Genomic DNA, 21039 nt, shown 5'->3' with positions numbered 1-21039 from the left:
ATTTGTTAACATGATGATCGGACACCTGTTCAAGGACCAACATAGATACCCATGCTTACTGGCACAAAAAGAAAAAAAGAATCCATCTCTCTTCTTCAGCAGGATGTGACTCAAAGCGGAAATTGAAAAATGCACACGCGGTAGATTCTTGCATCATTTAACACCGTACAGTAATGCTATGGGATATTAGCGCCGCTATTAGCTGGGGGCACTGACTCCTGGCAGTTGTGACTGACACCATACCTTCCGTGAGTTGTAATTACGTGAAAGTTTTTCCACTGACCTGTGACCTTTCATCAGTCTCAGCTGTACATTTGAGGGGTCAGTGAATGAGGCTTCCTCGAACAGCTGCCCTTCGCTGCCGTCCACCCGGCTCATCCAGGTGCTCTGCTTTGACAAAGCAGTAAAGCCGAACCAGGAGAGAGGCCTGTCATCTATATTATTTATTCGATTTTCTTGGAAAAATAATAATCTGTTACATCTTAAACAGACAGCTTAGCTCAACATACCCTTAAGCATAATCCATAAATTCCCTTTGCATTATGTTGGCACTGGCCACAGCTAGAATACCTGATTTATTTAGACCCCTATCACACCTGAAGCCACCAAACCAAGTTCGAAGAAGTAAAGTCAGCTGATTAGTGGCAGGTGGCGCACAGCAGAAGGGTTTTCCCCACCCACTAATGGGGCTCAAAATCCCTGGCAGCTACCCTTTAAAAGTCAGGATGGCACGACTGGCACGAGGAAGAGAAATATTGGAAACTTCTAGAGCAACTCATCACAATATATAACTCTCACAGCACCCCGAGGGAGGCGTTTTTTAGGAAGCCACTGCCAACGTGAGGGAAATTTGCAATGGGAACAAATGAATAACTTATGAAACTTACAATATCCAGTTTATGTATTTATCAATGTTTACCTGTTAATAGCTGAAGATTATAATAGTTAAAATAGAAACGTATCTGGAAACATTTTATTAATTAAAAAGTTAAAATGGTTTCATTTCAAAGGAAAGAAGTAAAAAAAACACAAGCCTGCTTAATATTGACAAGGATTGCTACGAAAAATGAAATTTGCTCAAATGTGTAAACCTTCAACATAAAACCATTTTTCTGTTTGGACACCACAATCATGAGTTTACACCTAAAAAATCTGTTTTTAAGCTGGAAAAGCTTTCAGTTCATCCACATCAGAGAGTCAGTCAGCTATTTTTTTATGTCAAAGATCAAGGTTTACTGCGATCTCACAAAACATATTTGGGCCAAACTGATTAGGTCTGGCTTGGATATGGATATAAAACACAAGTTAACTGGTTTCTGGTTTCTCTGTAATTATTGTATTTAGGTCTGGCCTGTGGAGGCATCACTACAATTGTGGGTGTCTTCAAAATATCCCTTCAGTAGACGCTCAAACATTCGTCTTTGTTGGTTTAAAAGATTTGCGTTTCAAATCTGAGTCTGGATAATTGTGAGGATAATAGAAACCTTCTTTATTAAGCGAATACTTTAACACTACGCTTCCTTATTCTTTTCAGTGTATCCATCTCCTGTTTGTGGAATGTGCTGTTGTCTTTAAGTCCTCTGGATTCATTCCACGCTGCATTAGTTATTATTAATCTCTGGCTTTCTTCCACAGTGTATCTTTTGTCCTGTCTCCCTCCCCTTAACTCAAACCAGTTGCAGCGGAGTCCGCAGGTTTCTAACCATTGAAAGGGAGTTTTTCCTCCCTGTCACCGACTGCTTGCTCATAGGGAGACGTCTGATTGTTGGGATTTTATCTGTATTATTGTAGGATCTTTATTTTACGGTAAAGCGTCTTGAGGTGACAGTTGTTGTGATTTGGTGCTATGTAAATAAAATAGAATAGAACTGAATTGAATCTATGAAATAATCCTTGCTAGTGTTTCCTAGATTTTACCCACAATGTCACTCTGCTGCTTGCAGTTCAGAGTCTGCATTTGTGCCTTCTGTTATTAGTCCTCCGTGTTTGAACCTGTTGATGATATAACTAACCTTGTTAAACACCATTTAAGTTAACATTTTAAGAAATTACACAATGTAATTGTTCCTTGTCGGTGACCAGCCCTTGGTCACTTGTTGCAGGGTGATCTCATAGCATAAAGTGAGGCTAGCCGCTGTCCCCTCCCCCCTACTGGTTCACTGATCAAAGTCCCCCTTAAATCTGTAAGAGTCCACGCCACTGCAGTATGCCATGATTAAGTGTCCTTTTTACTCTTAATTGAACACCATCACTTTTAGAAAATCGCCTACTGTGCCACATATTGCGGTGGCTGTGACGCTGCGCCTCGCACACACACTGGCCGGCTTAGCCTGGCTCTCCGCTGACAATACCCCACAGTTTTTCCTTTAAGCATGCACTAATAGTTTCAGCTTTATTTCTGAAGCAAATGTGTTGCTATTTTTTTTTTTCTTCTGGCCAAGAGTCAAAGGCTCAGTGTGAGATATTTTGGCCAGGATTAAGACATAAAAAATGGCTGCATGTATAAATAGTAGCGTTATGCCAAACAGAACGGACGGCCCCTCTGTCTGAGAGGAACAAACGCAGCTACGTCACAGTGAAGCTGGGTCAGTGAAAGTGAACTAAAAGAGAGACACGCAGTCTTGTGTTACTGGGACAAATTGCAGTCAACTTGTGCAGGCTGCTATTACCAGATGTGTACAAAACTATATGGCCATGGTTTTATTTTTAGGAAACAGTTGTTTTTCTCTATGTGGAGCTTATAAATAAATTTATAAATCGTATGTTTCTTTAATTTAGGATTCAGTGTGGACTATGAAACACATACACACACATTAATGCTATCAGAGCACATATTACGTCCTAATAAAATGTACGATGCAGTCATTCCTCTAATCAATTACACTTAATCTTAATGTTGGTAGAAATAAAGAAATCCTAATGTGTGAATGAAATATTTTAAAAATTCCTTTGCTTCTTTTTCTCTAAATCTTTATTTTCTTATATCTTTTATGCCATCAACACCTATGGAAAGCCTACACTTCTGCCTTTTCCAACTATTTATTTATAAGTGACTTATGTATGTATGTATGTATGTATATATATGTATATATTGTACTATTCTTAGTTAGCGTATTGTCTGTCTTGTCTTAATGTTGGTTTAAAATGGAGCACTGTAACAAAAAATAATTTCCCCCAGGGATCAATAAAGTATTCTGATTCTGATTCTGATTATTTCAGCACATTATTCAATTAATTTACTGTTACTGTCAGTGTGCATTTATTGTCCTATACAGCGTTCGTACCACAGTTGCTCAAAAATTATTCTTTGTTTCAGTATAAGACAAAGAAATGTAATTAAAATAGGCTGTATTTCAGCAATTTGAGATTTTGTTTTTTCTCATGGACATCTGTCCAGAAATGTTCACTGAAGTCCAAGCTCAGCACAAGCCCTCTGCGTATAAATAGCATGATTTAGACTTTTCATAGACTTTGCATTGGTGTAGGATAGTTCTTCTCGCTCTGCAAACTGAAAAGATAAAAAAAATGCTCTTCCCGTGGAAAGAAAAAAGAAAAAAAGAAAATCTATCGGCTAGATTTTCCCTCTGTACTCCCAGAGGACTCACACTGGAGGAAAAACAACACGTGCAGGAAGTGAGGTGGGATATTCGGAAAGCATTTAGTGGATCAATACGGCAGGCAAGAGAGGGGAAGGGAGACAGACAGACAGACAGACAGACAGAGTGGGAGATGGAGAGAGAGACACCCAGAGCCCAGGGGAGAGGGAAGTCTTGGGGGAACAGCCTGTGCTTTTTAAGAGTACTGTTACACATCTCAGTCGGTCTTGGTAAGAATATCCAGCTCAGCAGCTTTTTCCACCCGGCTGAGTTAAACACTCAGAGGCTCGGCAGTGTGAGGAGAAGTAAGTAAGGCTTGTGGGTGATGTCACCGGTGTCTCCCTGAGGCCACAGCTGGCTTTAATATCACTGACCATCCTCTAGACCGGAGTGACCATCACAGATCCACAACCATTGAAAAACAGACAGCTTACTCTAACATATAGGCAAACCTCCTGATTTCAGCTTGATCATAAAATCTTTACACCATCTCATATATTTTAAAATATAGAATCACAAGACAATTTGGTGCCATAGAGGAGAGTCTAAAGTTTATATACTAATAAACAGAGAAAGCTGCCTAAGAAGCATATGATCTTTAGGATTTTGATGTGACAGTTAATTAATCTAGACAGATGCTATTAGCACCAAGGTGTCAATAGCCAACAATGCTATTTGCACCAGTGGGTGGAAAAGTTAATGTGGCTATTTACACCAGGGAGTATATAGCATGGCATATACGGCATCACAGAGACAAGCACCGGGGTGTCCGTAGCCAAAAGTGTTACTTGAACCCAAGCACTCACTGCCAGAAAGGCGTTCTAACACCTCAACTATAACCTTTTCCTGCACATAAAGAGCTAGTTTTGTTACCCAAGCTTAGCCACAGTGTGACTGAAATTAAGTCTAAAAATTACATGTGTGTGGTTTTATAAGGGACACAGACTCCAGACAAAAGTCTTTAAAGCATTCATCCACCGCAGCCCTCGTCACTCTGCGAACTGTGAACTCAACTGCTTCACGCTGCTTCCTATGTGATATACAACCATGGATACAACAGTACTTAGATTTTTTCGTAGTGCTGAGGAGCAGCACTGAACAGAGACCCCAAATAATGCAGCTTTGCACAAGGGGCAGAGTAAAAATAAAAGGATAAAGCAAACACACACTCACATATATATATGTTGTGTGAGCTTGTGTGAAAAACCAGTACTCACCCTCTTTTAGCATGCCAACTTTAAGACATTTCATAAAGCGGCAGGCCTGGCAAGACTTTCGTCTCCTTTTGGTGATCTCACACTCATTGGTAGCCGGACAGCTGTACTCGATATTCCCTGGAAAAGGATTGGGAAAAAAAGGACTCCATTATTCTGTGTGCTTAAAAGATATACATCAGCAATTAGGAATAATTTGTTTTGGAATTATTGCGCTGGCAGGAAGATCAAATCACACCAGGCGCGGAGTGAGAACACTGCAAAATACACAACACGTGTGTGCACATGTGTGCCTGTGAACGCACACACACCTGTCCCAAGGTGACCCCGTGTGACACTCCTGAAGGAGAGGAGGGTTTAGTGGCATTTTGATGGGGCATGTAAAAAGCACCTACCCGCCCCGCAGTCACACTCAAATTTTGATTCACAGATAAATTAGCTTCATTAATGCAGAGCGTCCTCTCTGCAACGCTCACCACGACCCTTTCCAGCCCATCCTTCTTCACCTAAAGGATGATGGGAAAACTGCCCTCCCTCAACAGCACGGGGCTAAGAGACGGACGCACAGCTGAGCACACTGCATAATGTTCTCCAGCAAAGACCAGGAGCTGCTGCTAGACTGGACAATCTAAGACTGCGATATCATGTAGCAAAGCTCGATGTATTATTCAAGTCGTCTTGACGGTTGTTGGCTCACTATGGAAATATTTCCTATGCAATTTAATCACTCAGATCCAAAAACAGCCAGAAAATGCAGACATATTGAATCTGCTGGAATTTAACCGCTGCCCGTCTTTCTCACCTGATTCCGGTTAAGAGTTTTTTTTATTTATTTTTTCCCCAAATCATTACGCACACACTTCAAAAGTTGACACGACACCAAGAATCCAGTGACAAATCCTCTTTCCCAAGTATCCGTAACCCCATGATTGACTGTTTGAACAATGTCCCGTAAGTCCAGAGATGTATTAATGGTACCTAAAAACAGCAAACCAGGTGTTGTCTGTTGCAGGTCTGCCAGAGGAGCGCACACACACACACACACACACACACACACACACACACACACACACACACACACACACACAACCCCCTGTTGGTCAAGGAGAAGGTGCCAACATTTGTCAGGATCCCTGGCATCGAAAGTGCCAGCAGGGTCACACGCACAGTTAGGGGCCGAGGGCACCACGCCAGCATGTTGGCAGAGGCTGCTGCTGGATTCGGGGTAGGTAAAGTCTGTTAAACTGAGAGGCATTAGCAGAGGGGAAATAAAGTACACTGCAGCGCTCGTATGTAGAGATGCACGCCATGTACCTTACTGCATACTACACTGCAAACTAACTGCATGCAGCAAGAGCGTTATAATATTTGCAGTATTAATATATAGTACTTTAGTTTTATTCTCAGTGCGAATACTAGAGGGTAAATTCTTATGGTAAAAATTACATAATCTAATGAGTACACTTAATACTTTTTAATGCACAGTAATGTCCCACAATTCACACTAGAGACAATTAAGAATAAATGAATAACTAAAAGAAATATATATATATATACATATATATATATATATATATATATATATATATACACATGTGTGTGTGTGTGTGTGTGTGTGTGTGTGTGTGTGTGTGTATATATATATATATATATATATATATATATATATATATATATATATACATGTGTGTGTGTGTGTATATATATATATATATGTATATATATATATACATGTTATATATGATGCATGTTGTATACATAAAGAAAATCTAATTCATGTTAAATCACATAACCACATTTTGCACAAGCACAAAATGATGAAAATGATGTGATATGTTGAAAGGCATTAATAAATCTGTGAGTATAAAATTCCGGTTTTACAAAATGAAACACAATAGTTTTCATTTTTTTCATCTTTCTTCAGCTGCCTCCTTGACGTCTGCTGTTTGTTCTATTGTTGTAGAGCACCGAGCAATATGTTATTTTTCACTAACTGAAGGCAGTGATTCTGAGCTTTGCCTTAACAAGCAGACAACATTACAGTTTGCTGCATGCCTGAAATGTTGAACTTATTCTCTGTACTACATACATGCAATATTTCATGACCTTCTGAGGTTGATGAACTTGCTTGGATATCAAATTTTCTTCCTTCAAAATCAAACAGTAATCCAAAAATAACAGGATAGGTCAAATATGACCTGCATGTGTGTGTTTTTTGTTGGGTGTGGGTGGGTGAGACGAGGGTCCACAATAGACTTAAATTGCCTACCTCTAAAAGCTCACTGTCGGCAACCCTCTTAGTTAATCAGGTCTTGTGTCCACCTTTATTTCTCAAAGGACATTTCAACCACTCTAATAACCTTCCTTAACCTCTCTTATTTTCCCTCTAAATTTTGATATATTATTATGCTATGCTATTATCCACGTGCATCTCCACTCAAGTTGGACCTCTTCCTGTCCTCCTCCTTTACCGAGGCCGGGACCCCCTTCCTGATTACCATTCCATTAAAGCAGCTTCTCCTCTCTGTGAATGACCACCTACCCCATCCCTCGTCCCACCGCCTTTATTTAGAGGACTCTTCAGCGTCTCTGTCTCGCTGTTCCCTTCCTCTGTTATTGCCACCACAACACGTGCCTCTGCTTCTAATTGGACCCCATCTCCTTCCCCTTGGGTGAGGGCTTGAGGGGCCTGGGGGCAAAAGGAACGGATCCACACCTCCCACCCTCCTTTCTTGACTTTCTCCCAATGAAATGCCTGGTTCTTAATTACAGTCACCCAACACTGATTGTTATTGACTGAAACTCCCGTGGCTCAGGACGAATGACGGACAGATTAAGCTCATTACAGGCCTGTCCTCCAAGAAGGAGAGTGAAAAGAAGAAGAAGAAGAAGACTACAGTGACGAGGAAGAAGATGAGAAGGAGAGAGAGAGGTCTCGGCAAGACAATGCAAAGTCACACATCAGCATTACTGGGGCACGAGCAGCCTTTTAACTACCAATGATTGATCATAAACAGGCATGCAGGATTTGGACAGAAGGCCAAAAACATTCAGTAAAACCCAACAAAGTGTAGCATGCGGACTGAACAACAGATATTGTGCTGATGACTTGAAAGAAAGTAGGGGTTTCCTACATTTTCTGATGCTCCCGATCCAAAGATGCTTTAGCCTCTTGTACATGAAAAGTGAAAATTCTCCTAAGATAAAACAATCCAGCCATTTTCATATAGGCTAATTAAGCCAGGAAAGGCCTTCCTAAAAATGGGCAGCCAAAAAAATGTAAATAAATAATAAGTTTTGGAAAATATGTCTTTGCTGTCTCTATTTTTTGTGTGTGTTTTTCTTTTAGAAATGTCTGATAATTAATAATGAGAAATAGGATATTTTAGAAAATTTTAGAAAAAAAACCTCGCTGCCAAAGAAAAAGAAAAATTATATATATCAGGATGAGGCTTGGTATATTTGTCATCATCACATTAAGAGTTATTAGAAAAAGTCAGAATTTTGTAAACATGTGATGTAATTAGAGAGAGTGCCGAAGAGTTTCACTCTTAAGACCAAGTGAGGTAACCAGCTCTCACATCAGTCCCACGTTTTCCATCTTTATTCTGACAGTAATGCGCTGTTTTGGATTTTAACAAAAGCCAATAAAATAAAAGGAAAAAACAGTGCCGAAAGATGCTTCTTCTGTTTCTTCGTGCTTCAGTAATTGAGAGGGATTTAGGCAGAATACTTTTCAAATTTGCCTGACTTAATGTGCCCTCACTCTGACTCCATGTATCCAGACACAAATGCTGCAAATCAAATTAAAAAAAAAAAAGTGGCGCATTATCTCTGTCCAAAAGATTACTCTGGAACGGATCCCACACATGGCAGATTCGGTGCCAGATGTATGATTCGCATGCAAAGACATCAAAAATCACAAACTAGAGCAGATTTGCGGTCTGGGCCTAATGCCTGCGGTAGACACCACATCGTATTAGCCCCATGAAAGCACTGAGGAACCTGTGACACACACGACCACGTATTCAAGTGAACGTAAAGTATTTAAAATCATTAAAAAGTAGCACTTCTCTATTGTGACAAGAGTGAAAATACACCTTGCTTAAAAGTACTGGTGGAAAGTCAGGAATTTATTGTTTTAAGTATAAATTTATGTTTGATTAAAATTCAGTTTTACTAAAATTATTCATCTCTTTACTTCAATGCTTTCATGTAACAACCTTAGCAATAATTTACTTTTTAGAATAAAATATTAAGAAATACAAATCATTGTTTTTTTATGGCCACTTTAAGGGAAAAAAAGATAACAATGTAACATTTTTATCTGGCGCTGTTCACCTGTCGCTGTTTTGATGTCTGTGAGTTGGTAACAAGTGGTTTTCTTTTTTGCTACTTATTTTGAAAATCCAAAAAACAGAGGCCGTCAATATCGATTGATCTGATAATCCACAGAAAAAACCCAATAAAAAATAAAATGAAAACTGTAAAATTTTTAACGTGTGTGGGTTCTTCATTTCTCTTCTATCGATCAGTTCTCCACATCCTCTGATTTATCTGGTTAGCTGTGGTGTTGTGAATGAATATTATTGTGTCTAATGTAGTTAAAATAAACCAGTACTTAAACAGCTACAAACAAAAAATGCAAAAATGCAGTGCATGGTCTAAGCAGTAAATGGGAGCACCACAGAGCATTTTTCTAAGTATTCACAATTTATAGTTAATCCAAAAAGCAGACATTTTTACTCATATTTTCTATTGCTGCGGTTGTGCTTTTACTTGTCTCCAATTGTAACAAAAATACAAAGAACCCATTACCTAAAAGACAGTTTTACTGACAGCTCAGGTGAGTCAGTGAAATGTGAAAGGAAAAGTGGGAAAGGGGGAAAATACCTTGTATCGTTCTTTTGAAAAAGGCTTTGCAGGCCTCACAGGAGGCCACTCCGTAGTGGTACCCCGAGGCAGTGTCGCCACACACCAGGCACACCCTCTTGGGAATTCCATTGAGCATGTACTCGCACTTGATTGGCGAGTCATCGGCCATGCCGCCGGAGCACTCCTCGTAGCGGCGTAAGCAGGCGCTGCCGCCTCCCAGCATGCCTGGGTTGAACATTGGGGGGGAGTCCAGGGTGTGTGACCGTCCACTGCCAACGTTAACGTAGCCGCCGCTGGCGTCAGAGTTGCCACTGGGGCTGTGGTGACTGCCAGTGTCTATGAGCGAGGAGGAAGGACTGGAAGGCTCAGTTTTGACATAAGAACCACAGCTCGAGGATAGGTGCCGGTCCTCGGAGGGCATTCTGGTTAATAACCTGGAGAAACACAAACAGAGTCGGAATGGTCAGTCAGTTTTGAAACTGAATTTACAGGGAATGCAATGGTTTTCCAAATTTTTGAAAAGAAATGAATGTTTAATTCAGTTCAACTGAATTTTTATAATGTCACCGCAAAATGCTTTATCCTGTCCAGTAAAGACCCCACAGTATAAGAGCTAAAAACCCAACAATCAGACAACCCCCCTATGAGAAGGCAATTTGCGACAGTGGGAAGGAAAAACTCCCTTTTAAGTGGGAGAAACCTCGAGGAGAAACAAGGTTAGAAGAGCAGCCATCTGCTTTGACTGACTGTGTGTGAGGAAAAAGAGAAAAGAAAAGGAGAGCATTAGGTGATATGGTGGAGTTCAAACCACTTGTTTTAAAGCACATATATAAGTAGGCAGAAGGACACCATGGTTTGTGTTGTTTTCAACTTTTGTTTCCACGAGTTGTTTGGTTGGATTTAGGAAAAAAATTGTGATTTGGATTTGGAAAAAAACAAAACAAAACACAAAAACTGTCATATTGGCATAGAAACCACATCAGGGGACACTGAGCTTTGGCATAAAAATAATATTTTATTACACAAACTAATAACATAAAAGTAACATATCTCAGTATTAATAATTAGCAAACTTTTTAAAAATATTAACCGTTTTACCGCATTTTCTTCACACATTTTTAAAACTTTTTCTTTAAATAAAAAGAACGCAATGGCTCTCAAAAAAAAGAGGACCAAACAACAGAGCACAACAGAGCACAAAAGCTTCGCCGTGACTGTACCGAGTCTTGCCTGCTACCATCATCCGCCACTCATTCTGCGAGAAATTCATCAGCCCGTTCACCTGAGTTTGATAGATTGCCTTACACACACAACCATTAATGTGCCGGAATGCCAAGTGATATAGTGCAGTAGCTCATTCCTCTCAGGCAAAATGGTAACTAACGACCATGTCAACAGATGCCCCATACATCTTGCAAACAATGCCCACAATTGGTCGGCTGCCAGAAGTAAATGAATGAATGAAACTTCAGAAGGCTGTTAATGGACAAAGAGAGGTGTTACACTCAGCATATGGAGGATTGTGGGTAATAGATAACCCAATCAATAGTCCCAGTTATTTTGCCAGTGGAGGTGCTGGGTTACAGCTGGCAGAGGAAGTGCCTTATTCCAAGAATTTCATCATAAAGATTACAAAGGTAGGATTAAAGAAAAAAAAAAATCCTCATAATGCAGGGTAGAAGCTAAAGAGAGTATTCTTTATTTGCCTTGTTAAGCTTTATAAGAAATTATACACTTTGCTTAACGGTGATGTTATAACTCCATAAGTATGCTTGTTTACTTAACGATTACTGCTACTGGTGGGTAGTCATTTCTCTTTGAGGCCGCAAAGCCAGTGTATGTTGCGCTCCTTGCTGTAATTCAATAATATTCTCTCAAACGAAGCATGAAATGAGGCCCGGGTTGGTCTTAGAACTGCTGGCTCTGTCTGTCACAGTTGGTGTTGATCTTACAGAACTTCAGCCCTTAAATTCTTATGAGTCATAAATATGGGGTGAGAGTGGCGGAAAGGCGTGATGGGAATGTCTGAAACTAATAGCAAGCTAATGCTGCTTTACAGTCTGAACTTTTTGGCTTTTTTTACTGCCAGGAGCTGTCTCCATTTTTTTTTTTTTTTAAATATGGTGTTGTGTTTCCGAATGCATTTTCCTTCTTTTGCCTCCTTTGCACAAGTGTTTATTTAAAGCCAAGAAACCTCTTTTTTTTTTTCTTTTTTAACTGCAAACGAGTAGTGAGAAGAAGAGAAAAAGAGGAGGAGATAGCCTCTACCCCTGGGCCCAGATCAGATCTATTGATCCTCGGCTTCCTTCCTGTTCCAGATGAGGCATGAAAAAATAAACCCTCCTCTTACGGGCCCCAGACATTCCTTATGCATTTTTAATCAGTCGAGACTGTTAACATAGTGCGAGATTGAGAGATACAGCATTGTGTTAGCCTTCATTCTAAGGATATTGTGGCTTATAAAAGACTCAGATGACTCATGTTAAATCTTGTTAGCAATCAGCATTCACCTAGAGTCAATTGGACGATATATTTTCTCCAAGCTGAAGTGGAGAGAGACCAGCCTGGTAATAGTTAATACATCATTGCAGCCAGATAGGGGGGGATTCCCTATGGAATAGCACATTGTGGCATACGTAAAAAGTAGTTCATTCCACACTTAGCACACGGCAACGCTGGGGAGATGTTTTTTGTTAGGTTTAATGGAAATTTCTAATGGGCCCTTTCAAATCTGTCGAAATGAAATAATGGCACGAACCACCAATTCGTGCAGACAGAAATAGCTTCATAGTTTCATAATTTGGTCGCCCCCCCCCCACCAGCCCCAATATAAAGAGACATAGAGTTTTCAAACCACAGCCTGACTCTCCTCAACCTGTCCCACTCCCTTGACAAAAAAACACACACACACATGCACTGCACCTAATACCTAATGGGGTAGTGTTTGCTCCGCTGCGCAGAAAAATTGTACAAACGGAGCAGACAAGCAGGACTCATCAGACAGACGTGAAGGTCACCTGCCTTCTCTGTTCTGAGAGGCCCACACAGTCCCACAATGGACACCACGGAGCAGCAGATGCACGCGTTCCAGTCTGTCCACCACACGTCAAGAGACTACTCTGTACGACAAAATACAGTCGTCCAGAATGTTTAACGCGACAGGACTGTGATGCACGCTCAGATCATTGACCATTTTTTCTTTTTTGAAGCTAACATGAGATAGGTGCGGAAAATGTCCCGACAGAGCAGCTGAAATCTCAGATGTTTGCATGTGCATGTGTGTATTTTGGCATGCCTCCTCATGCTGGCAGAGCCGCAGATCCCCAGCTTCCCAACATAAATCCCGAATCCATCCACCTCTTCTCCATGAAATATGTTGTCTAGCCTCCTGAATTTCAGCATGATAAATTTACACCGCCACTCAAACACGAAAAAGAAAATGCATATTTAAAACAGTTCTCCATAAATGACCTCATGCTGTCCTTGTCTTGGGTGAAGGAGTGAATATATACGGCTCTCCAAATTTTTACCGTGTACTTTTCCGCATAAAGGAAATATTATTGTTGAGCTTGGGGTTAAGCTTGTAGCAGGGAACACAGCGTAAATCACGGTGCTGAACACACAGTCGAACATGGAAGCACAGAAGGACAGAGGCAAGGAGCCATGCATGAAATTAGTTCATTAATCTTTCTATGATAGGCTGTCCTTGTTTGGGGCAAACTCTATCAGCTTTAAACGGAGTGCCCCTTCCCGCCTGACACATAGATTACACTGTTAGTCAGTGGCCGCGGTGTCTGGGAAATGAATGGTCATGCGAGTGGGAAAATGGGGGTAGCGTGTGTCTCCAAGTGTTAAGTGGTAACAACAACATGCGGGTGACACAAATGAAGGTCATCAAAAATGTGTGTGTTCTTAAATTTCGCTGCTGCGAATATCGCTTTTTTCCCCTCATATATTTATAATGAATACACATTTAAAAGAGCTATCCCTGTAATGTGCTGATTTGATAGAAGCAAACACATGAAAGAGGATTTCTAATAATCTAATAATCATCTGCTACAACGTTGCAGATTCAGTCAAGGAAACGCAAACCTACAGTTAAATGTGACAACAACAAAAAAATCTACCAACTGAACAGAAGTATTTATTGTATTTGCCTTTAAAGGGTGAAGGTTTCTTCTTTTCGGAGCATCTTATTCCTGAAGTCGTTCGGATTTTCTTGCATTGTTGTGTGACTGATTTATCTATTCCCTCTTTTTCGGATACATTTGAGCTTATGTTTAGTGTACTTGCATGTGTATTTAATATGTGTTTATGCTAATGTTCGACTATGTGCATTCCACACACAGACTTGTACATAATACTGAGTGATTCTGGTTTAAAATGGATCAGATTGTATTCCTTTGCAACTGCTTTAAAACCACAGTTTAAAGCTTGATGATAAGTTTGTGGAACCAAGCATATCCTTTACTTGTGCTGCAAAGCTGGAAAGTCATTCTGTAAGTTATTTTGCTCTGACACCTTCATTTTTAAAAATATTTGTTTTAATGTTGTTTTATCTCAGGTAGTAAGTCCCAGCACTAGTTTTGCATCACATAGATATACTTTGTTTCTTCTTCTCTATCTCTCTAACACACACGCATACACTCACACACATGCACATACCATACAGAGAATTTCCAGCATATGGCCTCTTCAATGTCACTGCCACGAGGAGAGACTGCATAGATTTCCCACATGGATGATGTCTCCTTACCTGGAGTATCAACCCCCATCTACATACACATCCAGCACCTCTAGGAAATTGCTCTCTCTGCAAAGTCAAACACACCCCTAACTGCCTTTTAAAAAGAGACAGAAGAAGGAGGTTACGGGGGGAGAAAGAATAAACGAGCAGAGACTTAAGCCGTCATTGGGAATCAGAGAAGGACTCATGAGGGACAGTTACGATATTGATTTCATAAATAAACAGAGATGGCCATCGATCCTAATGTTATTTTGCATTTCAATTACTGCCCAGAAACATAACCTTCAAACGTCTGCTTCTCCACAGTAATAACATCCACTGATAATCACAAGCGAGTCTTGTTCGGCACAAATTGGCTTTTCTCTCACCCCTCCTACCCCTTCCACCCCCCACACCCCCTTTTTTTCTCCCCCAAATGTGTAAATGACACAACTTTGCATTTGCCTAATGGTATTAGAGCATGGACTGAATTTCAAGTGAGACTCAAGCTGATACAGTAAGCGCTCCGGTCAATTGACACAATGCAAATTAACGTGGTGAAGAGGAATTAAGTTCACAATGTGAGACCTCGTGAAGCTACGATGAGGCCCATTAAATTAAACATGCCGGCTGACCCGCACTCCATGATTAGACGCACACTGCTTCTTTCCTTGTGTGTGTGCGTGTGTGTGTGTTAATTTCATTTGATCAATAAAACAAACTCCTTCTAAGAAGTCCTCTCACTGCTGCTTACACTCAGCCTGAGCACTTGAAAGGCACATTCATGTTTGATTGAACAGCAGGTGAAGAAAAAAAAGGTGTCCATCTCCAGCCTGATGAACTCAGTCTTAACAGGCCACCTAAAGGATATATCTATAACAAGAGGGGCGGTCATGACATGTGATGAAGCTATTTCTCCCCTCATGCCATCACACAGAACCAACAAAGCTCGGCTCGTAAGGAGTAGCCACTGCTAACAGTGAACGCGACAGTCATGAGAAAACACAGCAGCGACTTCACACGTTCAGAGCTGTTTTTATCTCGGCCAGTTTTTGTCAGCTTTATGAAAACTCAAAGCTGGTGGTGAAGTTGGAAGGAAGCAGATTGTTTTCCCCCCCTCACCACAGTTTCAACACAACGCAGCACTTTCCCACCACCTGCTCCCTCCATCCGTCAGTGGATTCTTTTGGCTTTCCAGTAAGTTCTGCTGGTCAGATCAGCCAACTATCAAACAAAGTTGGTAGAGATCACAGCCCTTGTGTAAGGTTTGGATCCTTTTCAAGCAGTCTGACACAAACCAAACGGTGACTGGTGAAGTGCGAAAAGGTGGCCGGGAGCTGTGAGTACACATAAAGTGAAATATTCAAACTCGAACCTTGGACAGCACACGAAAGAAGCAATGAGTGCAAGATCGATCACGAATGGATGGAAATAAATCCGCCACTACATGTTCTATGTTGCAAAAAACACTGATTGCAGATAGTGAACTGCACTCACTGCAAATTTGTAATGCTTGAATTCCCCTAAACAACTGGAAACTCCAGGTACTATTTTCCTTATGTTCAGGGTTTTAAATACTCCGTTGCAATCAAATTAATTTTACCTCAAGCATCCGTACGTGACACCAAGTGTTAAAAAAAAAGAAAAAAAAAAGAATAAATTGCGGGTGCATCTTAATCACAGCAAGACCCGTGTGTTAAGCGTAACAAATTACAGATGCAATGTATGATAAGATGATGTGCTCCTCTTTAACAGACACAGTCAGGTGTTTCTATGTATCGGACGGCTAAAATTAGATCCCAGTCTATCTGTGTCTGCATACATTTGGTCGCTTATGCATTCCTGTTTGTTTACTTGGGGAGGACACCTGTGGGAATAGCAGGTAAAACAAGTTGGAAAAAAATTTGAGCAAGCAGTATATTTAATCTTCATGTGACGCCTTTGTCAGTTAATAATAAGTTAATTAATAAGTATTAGAATTTCTATAATTAAAAAAAAATGCAGTTATTGTAAAAGAAGAATAAAGCAATATGTGTAAAAAAACGTGTCTAATGCGACTCTTAATTCAAAACTGCCTCCATTAATTTTAAAGCAGATGGTTCTGACTGACAAGAAATAGTGGAGAGCACCTGTGGAGGCTGATGCAAATAGTAGGTCATATGCAATTATGTACAGCTGCATTTTATTGTGATTTTGGTCCACAACACGCAAACACGATCCCGACGTGCACATTTTCATAAAGAATAAATCACTAGATGTAACTAATATTTTGGTCTCTTGACAAAGCAGGTATTTGCTTTAGCATCAGAAATGTGGTTTGACAGCTGGGCACTAAAATCCTTTGACCTTTCACCTCGGGCCAGTATGATAGTTGTAAGGCAAAAGTCTCCAAGGGTTTGAAAGCAGAGGCAAACCTAACTAATCACAGATATATGTGACACTGAGCACACAGATTTTCAGCGTGCGACTTCTCGATGTGGGAAAATGTAGGACAACATGGTTAATGCAACTTTAACGCTTACAAATACATTTTTAAATAAAAAAATTCTAAGTGTAGAATCGTTCATCTCAAGCAGAACCAGTAAAAATATGTAGAGTTGTGGTGTTAGTGTAGTGCTGGCCTATCAAATATGACCTAACAAGTATTTAAGGATGCAGGTATAGCATGCATAACCAGCTACTCACTTGTCAGCACACGCATGCATATTTTTTTATCTGCATACATAAATGCAGACACACACACACACACACATAGATGGACACAGACACAGTCTGGGGTCACGATGGGTTAATAGCATCATATCGTAGGATTTGTCATTTTTAATCATTTCTATTTGGCATAGTTTTTTTTTTTCTTTAAAGATGTAATTAAAACTTCAGAGTTTTCATTTGAAGGTTTTTTGAGTGTAAAAATGAAAGCCTTGCGATTGTGTGTTTTAAAACCACCACGAATTAACTGTGATATTAAAAGTTAGAGCCTTCAGAGACGATGCTTGAAACAGATGTATTTAATTGAGATCTGTTACTTTTATGTAAAATATCAAAACAACTGACAAAACTGTGGTTGAAGTTTCCAGCCTGGAAATGATTTACATCCTTTTTCAAAAGGAATTTTATGTGATTCATTTGATTACAGTGAATAAATCAAATTTATGTACATCCTTCAAGGTGTGCACGACACCTTTGACTGAAGTGTTGAAGCGCTTTGAATCATCGTCATCATGAGCAGCAGCAGCAGTGTATACATTTTATTTCGTGATCAATAGAACTACATACACTTAACACCAAAATGAGCTTTTTTTGATGCATGTGCAAAGTGCATTAAAACGACACATACTTCTACTGAGCGAACAGCTTCTAACCAAAGCTGCTTTGTCGTTTCACTTGCTCAACCAATACAAACCGATAGGATCTCATTTGTTTTGATTATGTGCAGTGGCAGCTCTGATGCAGTTAGAATAAACACTTGTTTAACACTTCAGGAGATGCTCCCCCTTTTTTTTTCTTTTGTGGAGCCTTGCAGAGTTGGAAATATCCTTAATCGCAGTCCTGTAAAAAGTGCTTAGCAGATTAAACCTTTCCAATCCCATCTACAGATTAACATTAAGAGGATCCCAGTGAATCTTTCCAGGTATCCAAGAACTGTAACAATGATAAAGACTGGAGCTCCAAATGAGATTTGAGAGTTTCTTTAACTTCTCATTTGTTAGGGAAAAAAGCTGCTTGATCCCTGCCTTTGAGCTAAGAAAATGCACAATAACCATATGCATGCGCAAGAAAAAAAAAAGTTTTAAAGTGCACATTTTGTTGTTCGTATTAACTGCATTTTACTCACATACTGTGCCACATTTGGAGGTGACCAAACTTACTAAACTCTCAGTGTTATTTAATCATAACCACCAATTTTATATAAAAACTATAAATGACAATAAAATGAGATGAGCTGTATCAGTAACACAGACAGACATGTATCTACTTCTTCAGTTACACACTTTTCTGTGTCACGCTTACACAGTACAGTCACAACTAACTTTCCCCGGGACACCGGCTGGTGCTGGAGGACAGTGCACGGGATACCGGCTGCATTAATCTGCCTGTGACTCTCTCCTACGAGCTGAGTTTAAACCCTGCAGAAGCTAGAGAGCTGTACAGAGACCAGCTCCCCGGTCTCCCTGCAGGCTACGCCACAGCAGCCACCGCTCAGCTCTGATGTCCTGTACATGAACAAGAGCAACTCCCTGTCTTTGGAAATAGTTTCGTTTGCTTTTTTTAAGAAACAAATTATAACATTTTTAAACAATTTTTATCAACTTAGAGAGAGACAGAAAAGTTTAGATGAGCTAACCAAGAAGGGAAAAAAGGGATTTGTATAAAGAAGCACCTACTGGTTGTGGTAGCAGAGAGGGTCAGGGATACACAGTTCGGAAACATCCATCAGTCCTTGTTAAGCATTCCAGATGTTGCAATTTTAAAAAAAATTCAAAAACAACAACAGATAAACAGCTGGGGAAAAGCTGAAGCAGGAGATCAGTTCCTAAATCTCCTCATATTCTCAATAAATATTGGTCAGGTGGTCCCGGGTGCTGCTTCCCCTCCCTCCTGTGTTCAACCTGCACACTTAAAATAAAAATAAAAAAGAGAAGAAGAAAAAAAAAGAAAAACCTTCTGCCTCGGCCCAACAAACTCCAGTCTGCACAGGTGCCGCACGCTCGGGCTCAGGAGTACGGCCGGTGAGAAGAAAAGTGGTGGTCCGAGAAAGAGGAGAGAGGAAAAAACAAAAAAAGAACCTCAGGAAGAGATGAAGAGAGGAAACGGTGAGCAACGAGAGGAGGTAGAACACAGATGATGGGATTGGTGGACAGAGAAAGAGAATAAAAGATAAGAGGGATGGATGGAGAGCAGCAGCAGTGAGAGCGCACTCAGGCTGAGTAAGTCGGCGAGGGGGGATTGAGTCTCCATTGAAGACAAGGGGGCTCTTTAAGAACAGGAGGGAGTGGTTTAGGTGCATATGGAGCGACCACTATTGGCTGGATTCAGGAAGGTTGTCCTGCCAGCAGCCAATGGTGATGAAAGATTACTGAGATGAGACGGGCTAATGGGCCACTAGTCGGCCTCCATTCACAAGGGAGCGCTGCAAAACAGAGAAAGAAAGAAAGAAAGAAATGATAGATAGATAGATAGATAGATAGATAGATAGATAGATAGATAGATAGATAGATAGATAGATAGATAGATAGATAGATATTCAAAGTAATGAGGTAAACAAAAGTGGACAGCAGTAACTGACAAGAAACAGAAGTAGAGGCACGTTCGCTGAGGGTGATTTGAACAGGTCTGTTTACGGTGCTTTAAAGGGCTCAGTGCCAGATTATGGAGCTAAACGGTTCCCTTTAGTCTTTTATCCTCTCCACCATGGATCTGGCTTTCCACAGCCTGCCCTCCTTTAAAGTAATGACAGCTGCTTCCCACAGCATTCCACCAGTCACGCTGTGAAGAGAGGGGATCTACCCGTCCTTAGCGAGGCAGGATGTAGGAAAACTGAGAGTGATAATGACCTCGGCAGGAATGATAATAATGATGACGACGACAGAGAAGTTTGAGTGGATCTTTACCACGTACGTGAAATGTGGCAGCCCATCGGAGGAAACCCAAAGCCCCGCCACCCACCCCTCCAGCCCACTTCATCAACCCACATTTTCCCGATCGATGCAAAACCCATCACACGCTCCTATTGATCACAGCGTTGCCGTGTCGCCACAAGCCTCAGGACAGACTCCCGTTTCCCAACCATCTTTTAAATGAAAAGGAATTATACATTTGAACGTTTTCTTTTCATGTCAGTCCATATCAGAGTCACAGGAGCAAAAGGCTGATTGCTTTATTAAAGCAGCTGTGCATTCTCCATTTCATTTTTGATCAATATTTTAGCATTTAATGTACTTTCCTGCGAAGGAAAATCCGGCTATTCCCGCTGATCCGATTAAGACATCCAGACATAATCAATAGGGGGGATATGTTTATGTTTTTAATGAGACCGAGAAGATGAGAACTGATGTTCAGATGACATGTATGATTTCACATGCAGAAAATAGAGCCAGTGCCAGTCAAACCAAAAAAAAAGTGGTCTTTTGGTATTTTTAAGACTGAATAACTTTATGCAAAATATAAAGTGTATGTCAGACTACCTTAAAATAAAACACATTTTTATTTGGCAATGCTTAATTCAAGGCTAAATTCCACATTTCTTGCATTTTCCCGCTCCACTCTTGTGTTGCCAGCTTTCTGAGGTGGGTACATACTTGCGTCCAGACCTAATTTGTCTCCCTTCCTCTGCGCGGCCTGCTCACACAGAGTAGAGACACAGGGTTTTGTGGCATCTGACAGGAAATCTATTGAGCGCACAGTCTGTGTAATCCCACCATCACGTTATCTTCAGAAGAAGAAACCGTAATCCAATCATTAAATCTGTATTTAAGCAAAAACAGATTTTCGGCTCTATGACCGTGACTGTGTCTCTTTAAGGAGATCAGTGCAGACCAGCCTCGCACCACCCTGCATTTTCAGGCAGCAGTTTAGGCTCTCATTATAGTTTTGCTCTCATTTGCCGTTTTACATTCTCAGCACTGTA

At 40.5% G+C, this 21039-nt stretch overlaps 1 protein-coding gene across 1 annotated transcript in view; it reads right to left on the bottom strand.

The window, feature by feature from the left end:
• Positions 1–19385, bottom strand: part of LOC146691778 (steroid hormone receptor ERR2-like) — a 42406-nt gene extending 23021 nt beyond the window's left edge. Inside the window, exons 1-3 of the mRNA XM_085431753.1 lie at positions 18797–19385; positions 9704–10119; positions 4814–4930 (exon numbers count right to left, since the gene is read on the bottom strand). Of these exons, the coding sequence (XP_085287879.1) occupies positions 4814–4930; positions 9704–10119; positions 18797–18846 (583 nt within the window). The 5' untranslated portion in view covers positions 18847–19385. The remainder of the gene's footprint in view (positions 1–4813; positions 4931–9703; positions 10120–18796) is intronic.
• Between the last annotated feature and the right edge of the window lie 1654 nt (positions 19386–21039).

Source organism: Copadichromis virginalis, linkage group LG15, assembly GCF_057382275.1.
Source record: "Copadichromis virginalis isolate Kocher_CV1m ecotype Utaka linkage group LG15, C_Virginalis_male_GT1.1, whole genome shotgun sequence".
Lineage (NCBI taxonomy): Eukaryota > Metazoa > Chordata > Actinopteri > Cichliformes > Cichlidae > Copadichromis > Copadichromis virginalis.
Note: the sequence above shows the minus strand (reverse complement) of the source record. Positions and strands in the feature narration are given on the sequence as shown.